We start from the raw sequence: 22,730 nt of genomic DNA on the forward strand, positions 1-22,730 counted from the left end.
TCTACTGATGTTGACAGCCAGGTTCAGCGTTTTGGCAGTTGGAAATCACATCAAAGAAATACTTTCATAGTATTGGTTCAACGCTTCTGCTAATGGGTGTCGACCAAACTGAATTTACATACTATGAACATTTGGTAAAGCTCTAATTTATGGGTCCTTAATTAACAAATAATTTCCTAATAATAACAGGTTTTTCTGGAAAGAACTACATACTGTAGATGTAATTAGGTACTATTCATGGAGAAAATTGAGACATGGTTCCGTTGGTACAGTTCCAGTGAACTCATTGCTAATGTAACCCAGAGAGTCTTTTAGCCAGTGCACAGCAGATGAGCTCAACATGCAAAAACGTTAAATCGGTCTACAGCTAAGCATACGACACAGCACATACGAACAATAACGTTTCCAGTATGAATAATGAACCCACGGATGATATTTTTGTCGTAATTACCACCACATTAGATATAAATTCAGGAAACCTCCTACGAATGTATTAGGGAATTAGTAGGTAATTACAAACCTGAAACACAACGCGCGGTAACGCTTTAGTTTACAGCTCCCGCATTTTCCAGCTAATTTCCTGGAAACTATTGGAGAAATGGAAAAAGTTCCAAGAGAACTTTATGAAACTACAGAACCGTTCCAAGTTTGGATTCCTGAAAGATCGTCGTTCTCACTTAAAATATATTTTTTTACTCAGCATGCTGCTGGTCGAGTGTCTCTCTTCCAGGATTTCAGAGTTTTTCTCCCACCCTATATACACACTCATCTTTATGCATGAGCACATACGTCTCGGTTATGTACAGCATGTGAGTGACTGCTCCCGCGCATGTATAAATACATGTACCGGCTGGGCCTCGCCGAGCCTTCCTGCCTTGTCTTTTGAAGAGGTTTTATAAAAAGACACAGGAAACAGAGCATTGAGGCTGCGAGGAGAGACCGAGGAGCATCTACATCTCCGTCTGCAGTAAATCAGCAGGAATCTGGTGGCTAACCTCGTCCCCCGCCCTGCCATCTGGAACACATAGAGGAGGATGTCGCACCAACGGGGCCGGGCAAGGAGAGGAAGTCAGGCCTTTAAAGCAATGACACAGATTTCCCTTTGGGGATGAGAACCAAAGTCACTAAAATCGCTAAGACGGGTTAGAAACCAAGACCTGAACGTCTGAAAAAAATCAGTTCCTATTTTTCAAATGTCTTTCTCTGAATTCTGATGTTGTCGCCATCTTTTGTACGAAGCACTCGTTGCGGTGCTCCCATGCTTCCTGTCAATCGAACAGCGTGGGCAGTACAGTCATGTCGTCTTTGGATGCCGACGTTTGAGTTTCTGTGGGTGGGGTCCTTTCTTGGCCTCATCTGGTCGGGCATTGCGGCCGTTGCTACTCATGCTGCCGACCACACAGATCTCCACGCTGCCTGAGCCTAATGATACATGTAGTAAATATACTCATATTGAGGAAAACAGTCTCACTACAAGGTCCGTTTAGAGCTTCTGATCATAACAGATGATCTTCAACATCTGATGGAGTTTGACAAGTTGTAAATGTGTGTGAGAAATCCTTTAAGTGCTGAGAAAAAAAAAAAAGTGGAATAAAAAGTGAGCAACTCCATCTGCCGATGAAGATGTTGTGAAAAACTCCAGAACAGCTGTTAAATAAAGCTCGTGGTGAGATTATTCTCTCAGCGTCTTGGTGACTGGTCTGTAAAATGGTTTAATATGTGTAGTAAATTTACAAAATATGTGTAATAAATTTACAAATTGACAACAATGGCCAATACGACTCCGATACTGTATATTTACGTACTTGATTTCTGTCACACACTCTTTCCATTCCGTTCGGGTACAGACAGAAGGATTTTTACGGTGCTATGTTCATGCTAAAATATTGTATACAGGAACTCTGTTGATCAGGCGGTCGTAGAGGGATAACGTTAGCAGTTTTTTTTAACCTGCGAGCAAGCTGATTGCCGCAGTGTAGCCGGCTGTGTCCCCGCAGCGCCGGTGCAGAAGTTAACGGCACCGCATGAGAACTACGGGACGTCTGATCTGGGGTGAGGAAACACTGAAAAGTTTGAGCGAATGAGTGAAAGAACAAATCTTGGCGTTGCACATACAGCGCTAACTCATTGAGCCGTCTTTGCCTCAATAACGCTGCAATCATTTGCACACCATGATAATACTGTAACGCTACTTTACTTCATGCTTTTCATAAAATTGTCCCTTCCGTTTCTCTATGCAACCCCGTTTCTCCTTTCTCTCCTTTCTCTCTTTTTCTGCTCTGTATTTATTTGTTGTATCCCAATATTATTTGCTCCACCGACAACAACAACCACTACAACCTTATTGCCCCTTGAGCTTTATTTTTTTCCTCATGCCAAGGTTTCGGTGAGCGCATCAGACACAAGCATTCAACAGACGGCATAGTTAGAGTTCATATGAATAGTAGTCTATAATTTGGGTCCCAAACATTTCATTCCAGAAGCGGCGTTGCGGCGAATCGAGCATCTGTCTGATGGGTTTCAGGAATTACAGATTACGGTTTATTTCATGCCAACGGCCTTTTATCTGGCTTTCTTGTAATTTACTTTCTGTATCGGCCTGCACCACCACCACTAGCACCGAACGATCCAGAGAGCGTGGAAACTGTATGATAAAGAAATTGGGAGGGGGAGCCAAAACCTGATGAAAACGTAGAACTAGTTTAGAGCTGCAGTTTATATGAGACTTTTGAGAGACCTTTCACATCTCATAAGCCTTTCAGTTGCATTATTTATGAGCTTAGAAATAGATCTGCACCTTAAAAAGCTACATTACAGGTAGACAGAGCTGAATTTTTGTCGGTTACCTGTTGTAACAGTTCTAAAATTGCTACTGATATAAGCACCTACTGTCTTGAATACAACAATCACAAAGTCCGACAGACTGACACAGCTTTCTGTTCAGCACAGTAACACGGGTCAAGTCGGCATTGGCAGCAGTGGTGGAAAAGTAACTTAGTACATTTACTCAAGTACTGGACTTTCAATGCTACTAGTACAATTTTGAGGTACTTCACTCGAGTATATCCATTCGATGCTACTTCTACTCCACATCTACATTTTCTGTTGATATTTTAAGTACATTTTGCTGAAGTAGGATTTTGAATGCATGACTTTTACATGTAATGGGGTGTTTTTACTATGTGGTAGTGGTACTTTTACAGGGATCTGAATACTTCTTCCGCCACTGTTTGGCAGTTGATCTTAAAAGGGTCAACACTTGTCATCCTGCCCGGCTTGGCAACCCTTCTCTCAGCGTACGTTGAATGTGGGCCAAACACTACACGGCTTAATTAAAATTCACATGTCAAAAGTAAAGACACATCTCTTAGGTGTGAGAATTAAATTGACATTTTGACATTTAAACAACATTTAACGGATTCTCTCACTCTTCGAAAGAGAGAGAGAAACGGAGAGAGACACCGATCAGATGAAACTTTAAATAACCTTTAATTCTGTACATGTGATTCTGTGCGACTCTGTGTATTTTCTGCAGTAATATGTATGAAATTACAACATGGAGAAATCTGTGACAGCAGCAAAACGCATTACGTCCTCTGTCTGAAAGACGCATAAGCAAACCAACCTTTGGCTTGTTGCTGTTGTCCTCCTTGACCATGGTCCACTCTTCTCCGTCCAGACTGTGGCCCACTTTAAACCTCTTCATGAAGACGTTCCTGTCGCGGTGTTTCCCTCCCTGGATCACCACACCGCTCACCATCTTGTCCTGGCCCAGATCCACCTACCGGGACCGAGGACGAGAAAACGAACAGTTAGTTGGTTAACCTAACCCATTGGCTGCCTAAAAACCAAAAGGCAGGAGGGGTCGAGGGCACAACAGTTTCACTGTAGTTACATTTATAATGGCATGGATCTGTCTACGTCTGTGGTTCCCCACCTGAGAGACCCCTGTTCAAGGTCTTGCTCAAGAATGTTCACTGGATTTGACCCCGAAGGCATCCAGTTGACCGCTAAACCCACCAGCCCCCGTCATTAAACTAGGACAGTTGAGTTGTGAACCCACCTGTAGCCACTCGTTTCTGAAGGGCTGCTTGGTTTGCTGCCCGGTCCAGCCCGACCTCCCCGTCAATAAGCGGGCGTTCTCCGCTACCCAGCCCCGGTCGGCGTAGGACGAGGCGCTGATCTGAGCATCTGAGATCTGACCTGACACCATCCCCAACATCCCTGAACATGGGTAGTCTGTAGAGAGAGAGAGAAACAGGGAAGAGAATGGAGGACAAGAAACTTTTGAAAGGCGTACAGTATGATAAGGAAGGCCTCTGCCATCCTTATCTTGTCACTGCTTTAGTCAGCGGTTTCAGTTGATACCCTCGGGGGGTTTTGCTGCAGTGTTTAAACTCAAGAGTAGAAACACCAAAGAACCATTTATCATCTCTGGGATGAGTTTGTTTGAAATGAACATGAAATGACGAAGCTATTTGTGTATATATATGCAGTCTGTATAAAGAACGACTTCTTATTGCATCGTTTTGATGACTCTGGTTTTACGAACTTGTGTTTTTAATGGTTATTCTGTTCTGAATCACTTCTATTGAAAGCATAATGGAGAAACTATAGGACTAGCATGACCACGGCTATAACGACCACTACTGTTACCACTATTACTGCTACTGCCCTGCCACAAACACTAAGGTTACTCGTACTACAGCTAGTCCTTCTTTTCCCCAATCCTGCTGCTACTACAGGTGTTACTACCATAAGTTCCACACCTGAGAGTGGACATGCACATGGTTCTGATATATGTGTCTACAGTCTATAATGTTGTCATCCTAATTGTTCATACTATGAATCTACTATGTCGCACCATTCTGTACAAATGACATCCATTGCGTGTCTGTCCAACCTGGAAAAGGGGTCGAGGTTTCATCCATTTTTTCCCTGTTAAAGTTTTTTTGGAGGGGACTTTTTTTCCTTATCCAGCTTGAGGGTCTAAGGACACAAATTTGTGACCTTTAATATTGGGATAAATAAATAAAATTGACTTGAGTTGACTCCTGTTTATATTACACCGGGTGTCTGAATAGCTGGAGGTGTTCACGTTTGTTGGCGTGTATGGTCATGCTGATATTTTCCTGTCCCCCATGTGGATGTGGACAGTATGATTTGCACTTTTTACTACTTCTACATCTCCTACTGCTACTACTGTTACTATGGCTGTGCTCAGACCAGTAATAGCACTGTGTCAAAAAAAAAAAAAAAAAAGCAGCCATCGTAGTTGGCGTTAAGAATGAAAAACAGCCCAGTGTTAAAAGGAGTGTGTTTGCTTCAGGTACAGGTGAGACAATGGAACATGACCCAGGAAGTTTGACCTTTTTTTTTGAGTAACAGGTCCAAGAATTTGACGGCTCATCAGATGGCAGAACACTGCAAAGGGCTTTATAACATTATGAGGAGGGATTTTGCTACTCTGAAAAATTCATCGCAGGGCAATCATTTTATCTTTCGTCTCCACAATCACAAGATCGACAGTAGAAATACGGCTTTCATATAACAACGTAATCTACCAGTAATCCGCGCTTGAATGAATTTGACTGGCCAAAGCAGCACTTTGCTGGATAACACTGCGTTGTGGTGAAGGTTGACCCACGTTTTTTGCATGCTCCTACATTTTCTTTGCTGGTACTGTCTGCGTTGGCGCTCCTGCTGCGTCACCTGGACCGGCTCCATTCAAAGGAACGAGGGCCTGCGTCGTGTCATGCGCATCTAATGTAAATCTGAACCAAGGAGCCTGAGCCTGAATGTTTGATTCAGACTGGACTTCAAATATCGAGCCAAAACAAGTAAAGCCAATTTTACTTATAAAGCCAAAATCAGAACTTTGCCTTCAGTCTGTACAACAAACAAGACTTTCTAGTCTCAGACCCTAAATTCGAACGATAAAAAAACCTCATATTTTGTCCTCTGTACCTGTAGAAAAAAGTCCCTATGTAAACACAGCCGTTTGGTTTTCTTAAATGCAGCGCTATTCTTGGTCCGAAATGCCTGCAACAACTACTGCTGCCGTTACAACCCAACACACTACCACAGCTGGGAATCGTACATTTGTCACGTCCTGAGATCGGCACACATGCACATTGTCAGGGGCGATGTGGATGTGTGAGGTTCAGTCTTGTCTCGTGGGTACATGACACTGACAGACTCGCCTGTTGAAGGAAATGCTACATGTGACCTTGAGGCTATAACACAATCTGTCGAACAAACCACTCCAGTCTGCTCTCTCTAATGCTGCTGCTTCAGATGGTCGAGAATTAGGAAATAAACCGGAATAATTACTGGCTAATTGAGAGACTTTAGCTTGTGTTTTTAGTTTCTTCAGAATGGGCAAATTTAATGAAACTCTTAAATACTTGGACACAATGGTCTGGTCATTGTCAGCCAAGTCAGATACATTATCCACAACAAGCTAGATCTAATATCCTGGCTGAAACAGTCGTGGTCTCAGTGTGATATTTGTATTTGACGAATGCTTCCAGAGTTACGTCTGGCGCTTAACAACAGCTACTGAGGATGTAAATTCCTCTACAATGTGATTTTACGGCTACTTAGTGCTCTCTATGGAAACTCCCAACAGGCTTGTCCGGGTGTGTTCTTGTGTTTCTGTGCTTATGAGCTCCAAATGTCCGCCCAGGGACGGAAAAAATGTGAATGTAAATGTGAGAAAGTGAGCTCGTGTTTTTAATGCACTTCATCATTTCTTTAAATTGCTTGCCTTGGATTGGGAGTTTGATTTAGGATTACGTAGAGAATTTACATTATTCTCAGGTAAAAACAAGGATTAAGTTTAAAGTTATGGGCTGAGGAGTGAATAATGGTTCTGCTTTACATGCAATACTTGCACAGCACACACACTCTCCCAGATGCATCATTATATCTCTTGAATCACCTGTCTACCACTCTACGGCCTGCTCTCCTATGAATAAAAGCCTAATAGCTACTTTATGGGGCTCTCCTACTGAGGATGGCGTGTAGCACATCAAGGACTGAAGTTTATATAATGTTAGAGGATGAGTAACGAGGCAGCATGATTTTCCTCTGCTCCCCTGTAATGAACAACGGTGTCCTTCTGTGGGAGTTTGTGCTCGCCTTGGAAGCAGCGATTATTTTAAATCAACAGAGAGCAGCAGGAGGTTCTCATCCGGCAGCCAAAAAGATGTTAGCTTGAATCACGATGTGTAAAAGTGAGAAAATGTTTTTTAAGAACACTCGACTGGTGCCAAAAGCAGGTAAAACTTGTCAAGAAGTTTTTTTTTCGACTGCCACTCATTTCCTCCAGTGTTAAAGCCTTCTGCATGAAGAGTTAACGTTATTTTACATTAGGCATTTGTAAAAATTAATCCCGGGGTTTAGGGAGGTGCATTGATGTCTGTGAAAGAACAGTTTGTATTCGTGAAACTTTCTCTGGCTGTTAAAAAAAAAAGGCCACTTATCATTTATTAAAGGGGATCAGGTTAAAGAAAAAGAGATTAAAGGTTTAAGGTTTGAGGTTTAAGTGCTGCATTTCACAAAGGGAGACAAAAAGTTTTCGACACAGTGAGCGCATGTGTCATGTGTGTGTGTGTCTTTATGACATTTACAAAAAAGTGTGATGGCAAGGGGGTGTCTGTCCGTGGTCTTCACATGCTTTGGTTTAATATATTAGAAAATAAACAAACAAGCCAGTGTTAGTGTGAGCATATGTGCGTTAGATCAGATAAGATGTAGATGACACTAAACTTTAATGATCCCTGTGCAGCCGGGAAAGTTAATTTAGAAGAATATCCATGAAATTTCATGTGGATGTAAAATGAAAAAAATATGGATTCCAGCACCGACAGGATGCGGCAGACCCTATTTTCCAAAACATAAAATCAATGCATCGAGAATTCAAGCTGGGATTGTAGTCTCTAATCATTACGTTTGAGTTTGTTTTTCTGCGAGCGTTCGCCAGCGCTACCTGATATCCTGCAGCCGTAGATCTCGAAGCGCATACAGATGCCTTGCTCCCAGGACATGGGGCGGATGCGGATGTAGCGGGCCAGAGTCTGTTTGGGAAGAAAGGCGTGAACCTCGTCCATTGCATTGTGGTTCCCCTGAAAGATCTGAAGACAAGACAACACAGGAAACAGATTAGTTCTTCTGTTACTTTGTTACTTGCTACTTCTACTACTGATATGATCCCTGATGCTGCTGTTACTGCTACTGAAACTGCTACAACTGTTGAAAACTTCTACTAGTACTGCTGCTGTCACTAAAGCCGCTACTACAGCGACTACCATCCTTGCTACAATTGCCACTTTCACTGCAGCTACAGAAAAAAACTACTCACGCTTTTGCCACTGCCACTCCTGAAACTCCAGTCACGTCTACTCCTACTACTACCACAACTACGGTGATTTCTACTTCTGCTGCTGAACTACTTCTACTTCTACTGCTACTACCACTGTTGTGACTCCCGCTGCTGCTACTGCATTTGCTGGCGCGTCGGCGTGTGCTTTAAGCAGAATTGGTTCGACCCCGAACTGTGACCAAAGACACTTGACTCGAACTTCAGCCTCTCTATTGTGCTCAAAGGGAACAAAACATTACGTATATATTGAAACTGGCTGTTCAACATGAGGCATCGGGGCCAAATTTAGCACGCTGGAAAACTCTTCAGGTTCCATTCAACAGTAGTTGAGACTTTGACATGATTTATTTGACGCTAGCGCATATACTTGTGCCACGTCTATCGATATGTTGTTTAATGAGAAACGCCGTCAATTTATCTCTTCACCAATGTCTGTAAGACAATTTCAGTACAAGAGTGTTACTCCAAAAAAAAAAAATATATATATATATTCTGATTATGATGAGGGAAGTGGGAGGGAAAGCAGTCTTTCAGATTAGGCATGCTGCCAAAGGCTGTCAGCCATGAAAACCATTGATTCATCTGTCCACACTTTCCTCCCCACTGATTAGAATTGCAGAGTCCTTGGTTACCCAACAATATTATACTGATAAGGGTTGTTACAGCATACATGACTCATCATTACCTTCTGCTTTGAGCCCTCCTTCAGAGTGACCCAGTCCTCTCCATTGGAGCTCAGGTCCACCTTGTATGAGCGGACAAAGTAGTGCTTCTTGGTCTCTTTTGAGATCGCTCCCTGCGTCCCAATGGCTGTGATGAATCTGAGAAATCCCAAGTCCACCTGGAAACACAGTAAATACGAGGACAAGTCAATGGAAAACTTCAGGCAGGATTAAAACGCAAGATACCCCCGGCAGTACATCTGCAGTTGCATGGGGATACTCAGAGCAGCTCAACTAATTTACAAAACAGAAATTAAGATTTGCCTAAAAAAATATCCAATTGTTTGGTCAGCTGTAACACCTCAACACTACAAATTGAAATTGAGAGTGCATGAATGGTATTTAGCAAGTGAGCAGTGAAGTCTAAACAGTTAGCTAATGACTGAAATGTATATATATCTATAAGTAATAGAACAATGAAAAAGTTCAAATGTTTAGCCAAATGTGATTGATAAACAGTGGAAATAGTTAGCTAAAAGTAATGGATAAATGGTTAAAATGTATAGCTAAAGTGCATAAATAGTTGCAATATATAGCCAAACAAAATAGATAAATTGTGTCAATGACCTGAGTTCATTTTACAGGGCTGTGGGGTACATTAGGGACAAAAAAACTTGGGTATGCACTGCCCTGGAGGTTAGAGAAATGGAATTGTGATGGAAATTCCAGATGGACAGCAAATGAGAAAGGCTTTCCCATGTACTGTCAGAAACCACTTTAAGGAAATGAAGGCCTGAAGATGCAAAAGTGCTGAATTTTGAAGCCTGATTTAACCCGAGTCTGCTCAAGCATAAGGTTACGTTTGTTCTAGGCAGATCTTCATTAAAAGTGCATGACAAAGAAGCACTTTTTTTTCCTCCAAATGGAGCATTCTTTGGAGATTACTTCTTGGGCAGTACAAGCAAGATGTAATTTGAAAGCTAAAATGTATTACTTAGTACCAACTTGTACATAAATAGCCAAAATATCATCCTACAAATGCAATACTGTCTTGTACACCATGTTTCACTTGAAGTATATGGGCAACAGGGGCTCAGATCTCATTAATTATACCGTGATCCATCCATAAGTAGACAGAGAAAAATCAGAGCAGGACACAGGAGAAATAGGCACACCACATAATGAAGACCTCTGCAGGAACATTATGCAGTTTATATACTTCACCACTAAACTGCAAGTGTTATACGTAATCAGTACTCTCCTCAAACATTTTCTCTTCAAATAGCCTCTTAAACACAATTAAAACATTTAACAACAACAACAAAAACAAGATAATTAAACTATACAAAACAGTGACAAACAAACTGGGTGGGTCAATAATAAACTGTGGGTGGGTCAATAATAAAAATGGAAAAAATAAGTGGACCAAGAGTTGAGCCTTGAGGAACGCCTCGTTGTAGTAACGTATCAGATTTGCTTCCTTGTATGACAACACACCATTTTCTGTTATGAAGATCGTAGTTGAACCAAAGTAAAGCATTATGGGACTGACCAACCAGGTAAAGTTTATCTAAAAGAGGGTAGTGATCGACCAGATCAAAAGCCTTGGTCAAGTCAATGAAAATTGCAGCTGCACTGACCCTTGACCCCATAAACCCACAGATTATGGTGAATAAGCCAATACCCCTTCCACTTTGAGCTTTGTCTGTTTCAATGAGGAGAAATATAAGCAGCTCAAATATATGCATATAACTATAATAATAACAGAATTCATTAGAATAGTTGTTGCAATACCTTGTTGGTGTACTTAAAAAGGAAAAAAAAAAGAAAAAAATAATTTGCCAACGGATAATAGTACAATCTGCCTCAAAAAGACGGGAAATAAGAAAAAAGTATATATTTCCTCATACTACAGTCGGTACAACTTTTTATGGCACTAGACTTCCGCTTCGTGGCAGCTGTGTATAAACAAAAAACAAACCTACTCACGGCAAACCATACCAGTGAACCTGCTGGATGTAAACATCCCAACAGCAGCAGCCAAAATAACAGAAAAGAAGTAATTTCGTGAGTTTATTTTGAAAGTCACCGACTATATCTCAAAAGAGTGTCGTCATGGTGATTTACTCATGACTTAATGTGATTTAAGTCATGAGTTCCAGACAGTTGAGTCAGCGATACACTGAGGTTTGAGCCTCAGGGTGCTGATCCAACAAGGATGTCCAGAGGAGTCTGTTTTCTGAGATACTGAAGAGCGTGTGCGACATCAAACTCATTTAGAGCATACAAATTAGTGTGTGTGTGTGTGTGTGTGTGTCTGTCTGTGTGTGTGGGAACCAGCTCAGGACCAATTTTACGGTTGTCCACCCGCATCACTGATGACTAGTGTATGACCTCTGGGTTGTGAGCGTGTGTGTATGTGTGAGCATGTGTGTGTGTGTGTGTGTGTGTGTGTGTTTGTAACCCTATAGGTTAAGAGGCCAACAGTAGATTTTACGAGACTAACTGTGAGCATATAAGGACTAAACATATAACTGAACCAAGGGCGCAATTTCCACTGGGGATGGGAGGACACGTCCCCCTCACCACAGGCCAGATGAGACAAGGGAGCATATAAAGCAGCTGATAAAAAAATATTGATACGCTCAATTGAGTCACCTTCCTTTATTAGCTACCATGCGTCAGTGACCTTAACTAGCAGCACGGAGCACTTTACTGACTTTTTCCTCCCTGGGTTTTGCCTCTTAGGCAACACACAGGCTGCCCTAGCTTATCGGTGAGGGTTGCTGGCGACTGCAGCTCGAAAGGAATACCTGCAGACAAAGCTCATGGCTGATTGTAAAGGCACTGCCAACCCCCCCTAAAAAAACCAGACCAAAGAAACAAACAAACAAAGATGAACAAGCATATTTTTCCAAAAAGTCAGAGGTTAGGGTCCAAATGTGGGCACAGAACTAGCAACGACCTGTGTTAGCTAGCTCACAATACAGGACTATAGTTAACTGACAAAGTGCAACAATCAGCAAGCTACCAGATTTAAAATGTCATAGCCATGCAGTCAGATATGGAAAACCGATCAATTCTTAGACAAAAACAACACAAATTAATCAGAAAAAAACAAGCTGTAGTATGTTAAGGTTTCCATGTCACACATCTGGAAATTCGGTCAGTCGCTCCCTGCCTTTGGCTGGACCCGTATGGCTGCGTTAACTACGTGGCAGTCTATGTAGCTGAGGGAAGACTATGCAGATAAACTGCAGCACAAACTACTGCAGCCTACAGACATAGAGATCATAGAGTGGAGATTAAGCCTCAACTAAAATTCGACGTTATGGGTAATCTTAAGATTTAATCCACCTCCCATGTTGATTTTTTTCCTGCTGATAAATAAGTATTTTTAAACTTTAAAAACTCTGCAAACTGCGGCTGTTGTCTGTCAAAACAAGCGGATAAGTCATGGCTTAAAATAGCCAACATTTGTCTGTGTCCAAGGGTTATTCCCCAGTTTGATCATATGACTGGATTGGCTAAATTTATCGTCTTGTATCTGATTGAGTTAGAATATCCAGTACAGTAAACAAGCTGACTAGCAGGGACTCAGATCCTGGGACCCGCTCCACAGACATCTCAAAGTTGGAAAAGAATCCCACCATTTAAAACATCCATTTTTGGAAGTGATTTCTTTTTGTTTTTCATTTCACACAAAAGGGGTGCATGTGACCATCCTTATTTCACAAGCAATTTCGCTTGTTCAAAGAAATCCTAATAATAAGCGAATCCAAATGAAATTACAGTGACATTATCGCATCTCGTGGCCATACTTTTTTTTTCTTCCAGTTTTCTCGTGAAATTATGATCTAAGGGCTCAATAACAGATAAAGAGACTTGTTCAGATGGCCGAGGCATTTTATCTCACTGCTGCAAAGAAGCGTCCAGAAACAGGGCTGCACAAAGTGCTTGAAAAGAAAAAGATAGAACAGATTATTAAAAAGATACTAATCATCAAAGAGAACAGCGGTGATAACAGAAAGCCTCGCAGTGGTCTTCTTAAATCGGTATACTGTCCAAATTACTAAAACTCACTTAAAAAAAAAAAGGAATACTTCACTGAGACAGTAGCTGCATATGTAGTTATCACATCAAGCTCCTCCAGACTGTATTAAAGCATTAAGTAACTGTATTAAATGAGGTGACATTCCATTTGATTTCGATTTCACTCCAGTTAAACCAAGCAGGAATGCTTGTTTGCGGCGTTTGGAAATTGTCACACACCAAAATACACTTTGACGCTTCAGCATGTGGGATGCTGGCGTAATATATGGTGTGTAATTACATTTACCATCGAGACGTTTGTACATGAGAAGGCCCCAGAGGGCATTATTTAGCTTTTCCCACCGTTGCTTTTTCAGGAAAAAAGACCCAAATAGCTTCTCACGGGTCTATGTGGGCTCTGTGACTGACAGGGAGACCCCTAGGAAACGAGGTTTCGTGGGATGGCTGGCCTGCGTCCCCGGCTGCGCCCTGCTTTAAATTCCCACGAGATGTATCGCCCGAACACAACACATACTGTATGGGACAAAAACACGGGGGGTGTAGGTTGTGTTGTGAAAAGAGACAAAAACAAGTTCATTTCTGTTGTTAATTACAGCATCAAGAGTTGGGTTAAAAAGTGAAGTGAGGGGGGGTGTGTCACGTGAAGAATGTCCCAAAAAAAAAAAAAAAGGGAATTTAAGTCTGTCTAAATTAGTGGTTTCCAATCATTTTGGCTTGTGACCCCTTAAAATGACGCAACGCCTACATGCGACCCCCATCACAGGTCATGTTCTTGGTGCGGACACGAGCTGTGACTTCTATCAAAGAATGATTTGTCTACCTTAGAGTGTTACCAGCCGCAACAGCACGGATGGTATTGTTTTCACCTTGCGTGTGTGTGTGTGTGTGTGTGTGTGTGTCTGTCTGTGTGTGTGTGTTTGTGCGTGTGTCATCATGGCAAAATGTTTTCCTGGATACACACACTGCAGAGGGAACTGCCGCAGAGGCAGTTCTGAGTAATTTGGCGGGTGTTTATATGTCCGTCTCCGTCCGTGGAGAGATTTTATCACCGTGCAAGAGTCAGTCACAAAAGTCACAAAACATTACAAGTGTGCGGCTGAGATCAAAATAAGGACTGAGTTCGAAGATGGGCCCGGTCCGACCCCTGAGCACTGTGAGTGCTCATGTCATAATGTAGTAATGACTGCTGAAAACTCATGGGTCGGAACGTCAGCGTGTCGACGGGCGTGGCGCACGGCGTGATCCCATCGCCAGAAGAGGCTTTATGATGGTGAAAGTACCCAGTATTTGACAAGACAACAAGCAAAAATATCGGCAAAAATAAACATAATAAACAAAATATGTACATTTCTCTTATCCCTTTAATCATTTTATGACCCCTTTACCCAGTTTGGCCAAAACAAAAAACATGGCTTTGGTGTCTGTCCTCAAGAATCAAAGAGCAAAAGTTTCTTTCTAGAGTTGCCACTTTGGGGAGATACTTTATGTTCATACATGGTGACCTCCATCCCAGAAGAGACCTAAAGACAAATGTCTCCACCGAGAGCTATCTCAGTGGATCAGAATATAATGCAGCCATAGTACAGGTTGCTTCTCCTGTAAGAGGAGTGGGCAGTTATTCGGAAATGAAGTGGACGGGATGAAGGGAAAAAATACCAAATTGTAAATCACCCCTGCTATCCACCACTCGGGCAACCGAGAACTAATCCGCAACCGTTCAGATAATCAGTTCAGTCCCTTTAAGGAAAAAATGCCAAACATGATCTTAATTCCAGCTTCTCACTTAAAGAGGGTTTAATGTTTTTCCTTGTCTTATGCAACAATAAACTACATATTATGGGGTTCTCCGGTGCTGGTGAAACAAGCCAACTCTGAGGGCATCACCTTGGGCTCTGGGAAATTGTGATGGGAAAAACTGCGTCACCGGTGCTGACTTGATATCGGTGGAACGCAACGGACTCTGTCACGTTTCAGAACTACCGTCAAGGTGACCGTCGGTATCTGCACAGTCGTAACAGTCTCCAGACTTCACCCCGATACCGTTACAACTGTGCAGATGCCGCATAGATCGCTGCACATGGTAATTTGATAAACATAGTTCCCAGCGACATTTAAATGTAGGTTTAAAGTGATTTAGGCAAAACAGAGCTGACGATGTTCTTCCAGTTGAGACAGGAAAAGCCTCAGCATTTACAGTAATCTATTGGCCAGCCGGCGCAGTCATTACATGTTTTCTATAGCGGCCGGTCAAAGCTCCATTCTCCAGACTTCCTCTGTCAAATGACTAAGGCTAATTGCTCTTCCATCTCCTAATTACTCCACACTTGGCAGTGCCGACATTTATGCCCCAGAAAATGGTCACACTTAGAGCTTTTTAATGAAGGGGGGGAAAAATGTAGGAAGGGGACATAATTCAGTCTAAGTGTGACTAAGTGAGATTGAACAAAAACACTGCTACTTCCTGCCAAAACAGGATACTGCTCTAACAGTGATGGTAAAAGAAAGAGCTTCAGTTACTCAACTCTTATCTGAGGTTTTAGTGTTAGCTTAAGAAAGTGCTGTCCCACGGGGATGCTGATGGTTGCACAGGGAGAGAAAAACTTTACTAACAAAAACAAGAGAATGATACAGTTTTCTTCCTATGGACCTTAAACATGTGTTTTTACATGTTTGCAGTATTATGTTTAATTGCCATCTCATTTTATCTTATTCATTTAACATTTTTTCATGTTAGCCAATTTGTTAGGGTGTTTTCTTGTCTTTGTTTTGTTTTTTGTTCAAACCAATCAGTAACAAGTGACTCATTTTTTTCATGGATATAACTGTACCCTGCACATTTGAAAATGGTTGCAAAACTGTAGAGTATTGATGAATTGTAGTCAAAAGATGCAAATGTTTTTGCATCTTTTGGTCCTTTAATGGTCCTTTAAAGCTGAATAAAAAAAACAAAAAACAACTCACATGACTGTTTTTGTCTGGATTGTAAATGATCCTGCATCTGCTGAGCGACTTTTGTAACTACCCTTGTCAACTGTTAAAATCAATCACATAATTTTAAAACAACACCTATGCATCAATGGGAAAGTAGGAATCCTTTGTCTCATTTCTGATATACTTTCTTTTGCAGCCTACATGTTTCCATCCAAAACGAAAAAAACATACTGGTAAGACAGCCCTGACGCGTACCAATGGCGTTCATATTCAAACAATTCCCAATAACAAACGTGTTTTGTGAGAAACCCGATTTTCACAGTGATGGATTACACGACTCAAACAAGTGTCACGAGTCTGCTAATGGATTGTCATGATTAATGACATGATTGATTGCCGTTCAGAAGTGAATTAAGGCAGAAGCTGTCAGTATTGGTTCGAAAAATGGATCCAAATTTATATGAAATTGTACATAATATGTAGGAAAATGATGATCAGAAAAACTCTAAAGTAAACATGGTTTCTGGTTAGAGTTGGAACTTCCAAAAGCATTGGTACGGTCCTTTAGCTTCTTGCTGAAAAATCACATGGTAACGCGTTTATTTGGAACTCTAAAAGGATTATTTATCTGCTGAGTGACCTTTATAGCTGCGGGGCCTTAAAATCTCATTACAGAATTTCTAAATGACAGGCATTGATGAAAAAGGGGTTTTTCCCCTCATTTTCCAAAATAGTTCCTTTTATTCAGCCTTGAGGTTTTAATCCAAAATGAGCACAATGCTAATTTATATCTAGCAAAACCAGTAGTCCGGGGGTTTCTTTTCTGCGACGAAGGACATAGCTCACATTTGAACACTTTTTTGCCTCTCCTCCCTCATTGCTTGAGAAATTAGATTCACGATTGGCACAGCGCACTGATTTGTGTTGAGGTTGCCCTCGGTTATTGATATTTCTCAGGTGTGGAAGCTCACTGTGGCCTTCCTCTGGATCGCGGGACCTTTTTTCAACGCTCTCTGGAAGATCTTTTGTCTTACGGTTTTCCCCCCCGCCCCGGCTTCGACAGCGCACCTCGCTCACAAGGGGCCCAAATGTGTTCTCCAGATGCACAACGCTGAGCTCTTCCTGGCGAAGTCAAAGAGATCCTGAAGACAAACAGCAGGTTGTCTATAAATACCTGAAATCAGGAGGGAAGGAAGCCTTTCCTGGGCTTGCATCATGGTATTCAATAACAAGTCAGTTCACTACTGCTTGTAAAGATGCCCCTACTGACCCTTTTTGGGACACAGTCACACAAACGGAGCTTGGACAAGGTATCGAATGCAACAAATTAATCTTGTTTTTGTATCTGATCGGTAATTTTACTTGTGTGTGTTCAAGATGAATTTGGGTTGCTTGATACGTGGATTCGTAAGTCGCTTTGTTTGTGCCCGTTCAATGTGTTGAATAATAACTTCAGGAAACCTACTTTTTTATGACCTTTTCTCACTGCAAGTATGGATTGATCTTTAATTTTCACTTAAAAATATCACTTACAGCTCATTTTCACTTTGCTACTTTTTTTTTTTTTTTTTTTTTAACTGCTGCATAAGTAAAATTTTAGTATTTGGTCTTGAGCATGACAGTTCCTCAGTCAGTCCTTACTCAGAAAAAAATGGATAAAAAAGCTTTACAGATATGGAGGATTTCCATTTCACTGCAAATATCCAGCGTGCTGATGAAATGAGTCACTACAGTGCAAAATACGATTACAGATTTATTACGAAGCTAGATAATGAGCTCACTGTCTGCCGCCATCCAAATTGCCACCGGGTGACATCACCCCAACAACATTATGAATAGTAACCTAGAAATAGTTTCAATAAAATATAAATGCCTTTAAATGAATAATAGAGGTGTTTGCAGTGGAGGAGGCAGGCATGCAAGAATTAACTAAGTCATAATTTTCTTCTCAAGTAAGATGAATGGAAAGCCGTAAGGCAAGCCATGCTGTGCAGAGTTGGCTACGCACCATACTTAATCAAATAAAATGGAATATTCTCTTCACAAAAACCACCAGTCATAACTCACATTCCTCACAGAGTCTGAGGGTGAGAAACAGCACTGTTTCTGAGGCTATAAATCAGTGTGGCAGGGGGATGGGCTGCTGGTTCTTCAAGAGGGACTGCCAGCAGAGCTTTGGTTGAACAACGGGAGAGAACACACACATAGAAGTCTGTGCTCCCACACCGACCCGGACCCGGTGGCTTCTAGTCTCCGGGCTGGGGGAGGGAGCATGTGACCGTGAGGTTGCTGGTGCAAATCTCATGATTGGTGGGCTGAGTGTGGAGTGCCGTCACCTCCCTCAGTATCTGCACTGGAGCTGGTTTACAGGCCAACGGCAGAAGCTCTGTGCGGGGAAGCGCTAGCACAACGTTGCTGAGATGGCACGCCCATACTCGGTTAACTGAACCAGGTGTTTGACCTCTCCATTTTTTGTATATTATGAAAAATGTGCAGGCTTTGGCTTTAACTGTAATTATGGTGGTTGCTGTAATCAAAAGTGGAAAAATGGAAAAAGTCCAAAGATTTTTGGTGGTTTTCCTTTCATATCAAATGAAAACCAAGAAAAATTGGAAAGCCCCCGCACTGGATCTGCATACAAGGGGGTTTGTTCTCAAAATTAGTTGAGTGGGGACGCAAGGGTGGGGTGGAACATGTCAAGGAGGCAGGTAAATTACTGCTTATGCTAGGGCTGGTTCAGTAAACAATGTTTGCTTGCTGCCAGTCAGACTAATAAAAAGCATGGCTGAGTTACCAAGCATGCAAAGCCAGTTGCCCAGGGGTCCACAAAGCCCCATTTTCACTGTGTGTGTCAGTCCCCTTGACTTTTTTTGATTAAGTGCAGATTTGTTTGGGAATATGCGCCACTAAAGCACAATATCATCTGAAATGACACTTATGAAAGGTCCTGCATTATCGGGGATGGTTTCTTATAGAGAAGCCAAGACATAGCTGTGTAATAAGACATTTATTATGTCAGTCCATATTGTATTGAAAATGTTTACTCAAATCACCACGAAATATCGGAAACACGTTGACCCTGGGGCCTGGTAGTATTTGCAACAAAATATGATCAAGATGCCACGTCAACAGAGAGTTGGACGGAATCAGGGGTCAAGAGGGGCTCACAGCTCATGTTTGCCCAAAGACCTTCTGGCAGATTACACTGGCCGTGTTAAATAGGAGGGGTTGATAGAACAACATACTAAAAATATACTGTTAAAATTTAACTTAAATGAAGAAATGCAGAAATGGTTTTACTTATTCCCTTCCCCTGACCTGAACTTGTCGAATACTATTAGCCTCTGACAGAACAGAGGAGTAATAAAGCAATGCAAATAACTAGAACTACATACAGTCCACTTGTATAAACAAATGGACGCCCCTGGTTCCACCCATCGTCTGCGCTTTGTGTATGTATCCTGTGTTATTCAAGTATACACCAGGTACAGTGCACACTGCAGGTTACACATGCCAGTTTTGTAGTATTTTGCCGAGAGGCCCAAAAACAAACCAGTGCTCCTGTGCTGAAATACTATCTATTATTACGACTGTTACTGTATACTGACTGCCACATAGTGAACCCGGGGCCTTTGGGGGCCCCTGAAGGTCTAGGCCCAATTTGCCTGGTTGGAAATCGAGTCTTGCTCGGAGGACTACCTACTGTAGGTGAAGTGTACAGGCTACTGCATGAGCTCCAAATTGGTCGTCCCTACCCGACTTTACGGTCCTCCCGTTACATGTATTCATCCCTGCTAAATTAAATGAACTGAGGGAGCGTAAATGTCTAAATATTTTATTTTTATTGGATGACCTTTAGGTAAACTCAGGCTCTCTCCATATATAAAGCCAATAACCTCTATTAAAACACCGTCCTTCATATCACTATATCCCATAGGGCTCGGCTGTGGCCCGGTAGCTAAAAGAAGTCCCCAGACAGACAATAGAGAGCCACTAGTACTAATCCAGCACTGAGGCCGTCTTTCTGTCTGCTTCCTGTTTTAACCCCCGCGGGAAGGAAGTGAGGGCCTGTTTTTACTGTGAGGGGCATTGTGAGTCTTCCTCTACGAGTTCCCGTCCTGGACAATGGGACAGTCCTGGACTCCAGCCAGGACTGTCCCTCCCCCGTGCACCTAATAAGGTGCACGCGGGAGGGAAGACGGGACACTGCACTCGTCTTCAGGGGGGGTTCAAGAGCAAAGGAAAAAACAGCCTAATGTGAGCATCAGTCAGACTGTGGTTTGACTTGGTCCATCTGTGTCAAAGATGTTCAACTTATCCTGAAGATTTGTTGGACCACTTTGTTTCCCCTTTACTGGCTTTGCAGGCTGCTACATCAGACTGAACAATGAAGACGAGAAATGTCAACTGTGCCGGAGAGGCAGATTCCAATAAATAATGCATATTGGTTTATTTCTTTTTTTTTCCATTCTGTATCCGTATAATGTGCAGAGAAGTGGTACAAATGAGTGAACAAGATTCAGACTAGATGTGAGCAAGGTCTCAGTGGTGTAGCCAAGGTGGAACTGAGGAACACCGTTTCACCGTGAGTGAATGAGCGTACGCACATTTTGAGATCAGACTCTAAAATGAGCTCTAAAATGTGACATAATTTCAGTGACTTCAGGGATTCTCCACAGATAGTTGGCCACTATCTTTGACACGTTCCGGTGCTTGAACATCTTCAACTCATCACTCTATTATATATTTTTTGTCCATTTATTCTCATTTGGAGCCTCTATTTCAGCCACTTTAAATAGCTTTGTAAAGGCTCTGTAGTTGAAGGCAAACAAACAGAAAAAATGAGCGAAGCATTACTGACCTGTATCCACTCCCTGACGTTGTCGTCTGAGGGCGTCCAGCCGTTCTCCTGGTAGTTGAGGCGAGAGCGTTCAGGGGACCAGTTGGAGTTGTACTGGGAGGAGGCTCTGATCTGCTCTGAAGAAATTTCCCCGGACTCCATGCCCAGCGGCACCATACAAGCAAAATCTGGCAAAGACAGAAACACCTCATTAACAAGAGCTCAGAAGTGATGGTAGACCTTAAACGTATGCTTTGAGTATCTTCTTGGAGACCAATACCCAGTGATGTGGTGTAAAAATGACGCCAAGCTAATGTGACACAACTGACCATTCAGATGTTGTCATCCCCACAAGGAACCCAGTTGGATCAGTTTCCTAACTGCGACCATCTTAGTTACAACTCTGTCAAGTAGATGTATTACAGATATGTCAACGTGCTAAACACTGAAATGGTGGACGGTGTGTGTCTTTAAATACCAGTGGACGGAAGGTTGTTGTTCATAAAAACACATCCCAGGGTGGAAATTAGCTTCTGGAGCCCAAAATATCAACAAACGGGGAGGCAGTGATGAGGATTCACTGTTGTGAATCTGGAGCTGCATTATTCCACAGCACATGAATTATGGTCAGGTCACAAGGGGACATTTTTAACCGCCTCTTTAAGACGAGTTTAAAAAGGCTATTTCACAGATAGTTAGCTGTGTGAACTGAATTTTGGTGTTTTTGCTCCCCCCCATTTTTGCTGCTAATGGCTAAATTTATCATCAAGCTCCAGAGCCTTGATCCTAAAGGAAACATCTAAAGTCAAAGTCATAAATCTGTGTGGGGAAGGGGCTCATTTCGTCTGGCAGAAAAACAAGCGAGCAGTGTGATCAGAGTGTCACCCAGACATTGTAAAGGGCCTGTCCCTGCTCCCTGCTGGGCAGTCGGCCCCAGTGGTGAAGGGGTCACGTAAAACAGCTTCTGGGGCGGCCGTGTGGTGGTTCAGAGTTCGCAACACAAAAACACAAACTGATACGTGTGTACGATATCCATACACACTTGCCCTAAATGCGGACGTCTGCGCCCTCAAACACTGCTAATGCTGAAGTTCGGCTCTTTAAACCTCGTGGTTATTGTTTCAAATCCAATGTGCCGGATAACGAAATGAAAATAATAATAAATAATCATAACTGCTACTTTTGGCTAAAAATCCTATCAAGAGTGACTTACGACTTGTGAAACTAACAGCCATCCAATCGCCTTTCTCAACCCCCCCCGGTAGTGTATATGGCTGCCACTGATGATTTTCTTCAGTATCGATTTATCTTTCAGTTACTCTTTTCATTTATTCGATGCATTATTTCAACTACAAAATGTCAGGAAGGACTTAAAAATGCTAATCACAGCCCGTCGGAGCTCCCTGGTGATGTCTTTATGTTGACTTTTTTTTTTTCCCCTTCGACCAACTGTCCAAAAGCAGCAAATCAAAACATCTGCAATAAAACTATGACCAGTTTCAGTTTTTTTCAGTTTTACGACATAAAGACCTCACGTACGAGAAGATGGACGCTGACAGTGCTTCACATTTTGAAAAGACAAAATTGTTATCAATTTATTTTCTGTTGACTGAGTAATCAATAATAATCTAATCCTTTCTGTAATACCTTTATTTCTTATTGTGTGCCTTAATGCCGCAGTAATTGGTTGATTAATTGATAGGACGGCCAACAGGAAAGTTGAAAGCGGTTTTATTGGTTCAGTTTCAGCAAACACGCCCAAGATGCTCGGGTTTCAGCCTCTCAAATGGGAGGATTTGCTGCGTTTCTCTGTCACAGATGACAGCAAAAAGCTTTGGTTTCTAAACTGCTGATGGAC

General features: G+C 42.1%; 1 protein-coding gene across 2 annotated transcripts in view; it reads right to left on the minus strand.

Annotated features, from left to right (window-relative positions):
* Positions 1–22,730, minus strand: part of LOC120798764 (neuropilin-1a-like) — an 84,840-nt gene that overhangs the window by 19,296 nt on the left and 42,814 nt on the right. For both annotated transcript variants that reach the window (XM_040143377.1, XM_040143378.1), the window contains 5 exons: positions 20,894–21,060; positions 9,072–9,227; positions 7,994–8,138; positions 4,064–4,239; positions 3,626–3,781 (listed from right to left, as the gene is read on the minus strand). In XM_040143377.1, coding sequence (XP_039999311.1) covers positions 3,626–3,781; positions 4,064–4,239; positions 7,994–8,138; positions 9,072–9,227; positions 20,894–21,060 — 800 coding nt within the window. The remainder of the gene's footprint in view (positions 1–3,625; positions 3,782–4,063; positions 4,240–7,993; positions 8,139–9,071; positions 9,228–20,893; positions 21,061–22,730) is intronic.

This window comes from Xiphias gladius, chromosome 14 (assembly GCF_016859285.1).
Source record: "Xiphias gladius isolate SHS-SW01 ecotype Sanya breed wild chromosome 14, ASM1685928v1, whole genome shotgun sequence".
NCBI classification, from domain to species: Eukaryota; Metazoa; Chordata; class Actinopteri; order Istiophoriformes; family Xiphiidae; genus Xiphias; species Xiphias gladius.